Genomic DNA, 4,727 nt, shown 5'->3' on the forward strand with positions numbered 1-4,727 from the left:
CTGCCCCCCTATCACTGATCTGGAGCTAATACATTTGGAGCTAATACATGTCTGTTCATGTTAAACATTATAAGAGGAAATTGCAATCGTTCGCTTTTGGAACATACTAAAAGCTCTATTGAAATGCTTGGAATGGTGCAGCTCACCATAAACAATAGATGTCAAGGGGATCAGTATGCTGCTGCTGCTGCAGCAGTGAAATAGCTTAATACAGGACAGTTCACAACTTGCTGTGTCCCTTTTTAAATGGGTGTCAAGATGGGGGAGGTTGAGTGCAGTGGCCACCATCAGGGAGGGGATGTAGAATATGCTGCCTCTGAGGTGTTCTGACGTGTGTGTGTGTGTGTGTGTGTGTGTGTGTGTGTGTTTCTATGTGGTGTGAAGCAGCAGTACCATACTGAGGAGGACATGATTGAGTGGGCGAAGAGGGAGAGTGAGCGGGAGGAGAAGGAGCGCTTGGCCAGACAGGCACAACAGGAGCAAGAGGATCTGGAGCTGGCCATTGCCCTGAGCAAGTCAGAGTTTTCCTGAAAGACTCCCGGTCGCCCTGGTGACCCAGCACTAACCAAAGGAAGGAGGGAGGGGTGGGAGAACTGAACTAAATGGCCTACTCAGACCTAATGAAGAGATGTTGAGTATTGGCTCCTCCTCCCACCCATTAACCCCTTTAATTGTCTCCTACCCTCTCATTTTGTTTCACTCATCTGTGGTATTTTCAGTTTGTCTTCAATGGTGTTTGGCCAGGTGGTGGGTATAGAACTGTGATGTTCTCTGTTCGACTTCAATATCCATCCTGGTACAGTAAATAGACATGGAGATTGTGAAGTATATGTATACAGACCTAATTGTTAATAACTAACTGCAAAAGTTATGCCCCTGTTTGTAATGCTCTTGTCTAGAAGCCTGCTCAGCCCCAGACTACCAGATACTATTGAGCACTTATGGTAACCATTTCTCCCTGAGATTGAATGCGAGAGTGGCTAACACAACATGCCTTTTTTCCTGTCTTCCCACTTGTTTTTTCTTCTTGAAATTATGAACTTTTTATAATATGATTAACTCTAACAAGATAATAAGAGTCATGTTCCTCTAATTAGTCTGGGTGTAAACCAATGTCAACTTGTAATCCATATTTGATTCATATGGCTATACACCAGGCATGTAAAAAATACAGTGAATTGGATTTCATGTCTGAGCTGAGGTTTTGCTTGTGTAAAAACACATCTTAGAGATGACCTGACGTATGTCCTTACGAGAGTAACCTTTTTATGTGTAGAGTAGTCAAACGGTGCAGAGGGTTGAAAGGGAGAAGAGGAGATCCCGCTTCAGATACACACTGGTGGTTGTCACGACTACTTTGACTACACTTAACTTGATTGAATTTGTGCATATATTTCTGATCACCCTACTTACTATAGGTTGTTCACCTTCCTCTCATCAACGTGCCCTTAAATGTATCTTTATATGCCAACCACCAGGCAGTGAACAAGACTCACATGCTCATTATCTGTTTGGAAAGTAATAATGATCTTGTAAAAACGGTATAACTCCCAGGTCACTCACTCCGTTAACCTCAGTGTCATCCTCCTAATACTCTATTCATTCTTAAAGGTTTATAGCAGTGTTAAGAGTTGTACATTTGCTAAAAATAAGTAAACCAGTAAAACAACTATTTTATGTTCAGTTATGTCCAGACCTCTGCATGTAGGATGCTTTTTCTTAGCGTGAAATGTAGTCTACCCCACCCAACACTACCCACCAAGAGACAAAACTATTGACCACAATTATTGTGGTTCATGAAGTGACATTTGAACAAATGAGATGTCAAGATTTTGGGAAGTTGGTTGGTTGTACAGGAAGATGTTTTTAAATGTATTGTAAGTGGAAAAATATAGAATTATTATCTAGAAACCGGATACAGGCTGAGTGTAATGCACACAAGAAGAGTAATGGGAATCCCTAATAAATACAAATGCAAATTCTCCCTACTAGAATAGCTGTCTTCTGTAAATGGTCTGATTCTGTCACCAAAATCCACATGACATCCTTTCTCACCTATTTAGGGATCCAATAGTTTAGCCATGTCTTCTGCGTCAGGGAGTCATGTACCCTTGTTATTACCAATTGGTATAGTTTATAACTAGGCCCCAATTTTCCTGCTCAGGAAAAACTCCTGGCCCAATATGGCAAATTCTCCACTGTATATACGCTCAACATTTATAATACCTAGCTTCAGTTGAATACAGCTATCAGCAGGGGGTTCAGTTATAAAGAAAATGGGTGCTGCACATGCTAGTATTCTGAACCATCTTGTTTTTTTGTTATTTCACCGAGGTGATCCCACAGTGATTTGACCTCATTTCAAAAACTGCCTGGTAAAAGTATCCTTTGCCTTTTTGTACAAAGGCTGTTCTTCTGTCTGTGAACTTCAGTCACTTGAGGGTTTTACTTAAAAAGCCTTTTTGTGTTGGCGAGGAGAGACAGAATTGGAGTGGGGGGGATAAATGTCACTAAGACATGTTACCATCTTAAAGCATAGCATTTATTTTTGTTTGTTTCCAGATTAAATGAGAATAATTGTGTCACTAATCAAGAGGGGTATACTGTGAAAGTACACCGTTGACAAGGGAATGGCGTGGCTCTCAAGTCATTTGGGCTATTTTGTTTTCTGACCAATGTACAACTCATGGACCCTTTTCCTGCTTTTCATCCAGGTTTTTAGGTTCATCAGTAGAGACCATTCTGTAAATGAGCACCGTGGTCAGTTAGGACTTCATAGTGTTGTTCATTCAACAAATGTTTCTGTTTGTAAATACAATGGAGTTGTCAATTCTCCAGAGACAGCTGTGTTCCTTTTATACCATCTGGTATTTAAAGGCTATCGGATACTATTGTTCATCATGTCATTTGTATAGACTTCTGTATTTTCAAATAAAAAACCACTTGTTGTTCGAAGCCATCTACCAATAGGCTTTTAAAAAACGGCTTATTTTAGGACTATTTCAGTTATCATTTTTTAACATGTCAGTAATGGTCAGAATATACTAAGTGAAACATTTAATTGAAAACAGAATAATAAATATAAACCTCTCGAACAACACTGGACTTTGTTTTGTGTGGGGATGGGTGTCAATCTAGCTTGGTCTCATAGACTAGATGGTGACCTTAAATCTGTGACACTAAACATATGTAAGTTATGGTTACACTATGCAAAAACGAAAGGTGGGTGGTTGGTCGGGGTTGATGGGTGGGCGTATAAAGCAAATGTCTAACAACCCAAATGTTGAGTGTTTGAAGCTCATCACGGACAACTAACATTTGAGCAAATTTGCTACTTTTCAACGACTTGCTACTTTGCAATTACTTAGCATGTTAGCCAACTCTTCCCCGAACTTTTACCCTTTTAGCTAACCCTAACCCTTTTAACCGAACTCCTAAACTTAACCCTAACCCATAGCGCAGCTAATGTTAGCATTAGCCACCTAGCTAACATTAGCCACAACAAATTGGAATATGTTATAATTTTTGCAAAATGTTAACATGCATTTTCTAAATTGTAACTGATTGTGCATTTTTCTAATTTGTAACATATACGAAATGGATGCTAGACATCCACAAGTAATACATACCATAAGAAATATATTTAATTGAGTCTCTGATTTACATACGGAATTTAAAAAATATATATATTTCACCTTTATTTAACCAGGTAGGCTAGTTGAGAACAAGTTCTCATTTACAACTGCGACCTGGCCAAGATAAAGCACAGCAGTTCGACACATACAACCAAGTTACACATGGAATAAACAAACATACAGTAGAAAAAAAATCTATATACCTCATTTGCACTATATACCTCATAAGGGAGGTAAGGCATTAAATAGGCCGTGGTGGCTTAGTAATTACAATATAGCAATTAGACACCAATGGTAGATGTGCAGAAGATGAATGCAAGTAGAGATACTGGGGTGCAAAGGAGCAAGATAAATACAGTATGGGGATGAGGTAGTTGGATGGGCTGTGTACAGGTGCAGTGAGCTGCTCTGACAGCTGGTGCTTAAAGTTAGTGAGAGAGATATGAGTCTCCAGCTTAAGTGATTTTTGCAGTTCGTTCCAGTCATTGGCAGCAGAGAACTGGAAGGAAAGGCGGCCAAAGGAAGAATTGGCTTTGGGGGTGACCAGTGAGATATACCTGCTGGAGCGCGGCTACCGCTGGGTGCTGCTATGGTGACCAGTGAGCTGAGATAAGGCGGTGCTTTACCTAGCAGAGACTTGTAGATGACCTGGAGCCAGTGGGTTTAATACTAAATGCTCTGAGACCAGGTTGGGTCAATAAAAACAGACGTTGTGTAGTAACTGACATGTGTATTACCACTCTCTATTTTTTTATGTAACCTTTTATTTAACTAGGCAAGTCAGTTAAGAACAAATTCCTATTTTACAATGATGGCCTGCCCCGGCCAAATCCTCCCCTAACCCAGACGACGCAGGACCAATTGTTCGCCGCCCTATGGGACTACTACAATGCTAAAATAAATACTGCATGCCATCGTGATGAAAAGCCAAATGACTGCCAATTACCATTTGTAGACTAGCAGTATACTGAGCATCATCATGTAAATTTACTGTATTCCAACGAGTGGGCGTTCAATTGTCACCACCAGCCAAATATCCCCTGGAATTTGGAGAGCAATAAATCCTACTAGCAACACTTGGGCCACATTCGT

General features: G+C 40.3%; 1 protein-coding gene across 4 annotated transcripts in view; it reads left to right on the forward strand.

Moving 5' to 3' along the window:
- LOC115192496 (epidermal growth factor receptor substrate 15) overlaps positions 1–3,100 on the forward strand; it is a 37,892-nt gene extending 34,792 nt beyond the window's left edge. For 3 of the 4 annotated variants that reach the window (XM_029751072.1, XM_029751074.1, XM_029751075.1), the window contains exon 25: positions 385–3,100. In XM_029751072.1, coding sequence (XP_029606932.1) covers positions 385–531 — 147 coding nt within the window. In that variant the 3' untranslated portion in view covers positions 532–3,100. The remainder of the gene's footprint in view (positions 1–384) is intronic. The other variant, XM_029751073.1, reaches the window with a different exon arrangement.
- Positions 3,101–4,727: the final 1,627 nt, after the last annotated feature.

This window comes from Salmo trutta, chromosome 4 (assembly GCF_901001165.1).
Source record: "Salmo trutta chromosome 4, fSalTru1.1, whole genome shotgun sequence".
Taxonomy (NCBI): domain Eukaryota; kingdom Metazoa; phylum Chordata; class Actinopteri; order Salmoniformes; family Salmonidae; genus Salmo; species Salmo trutta.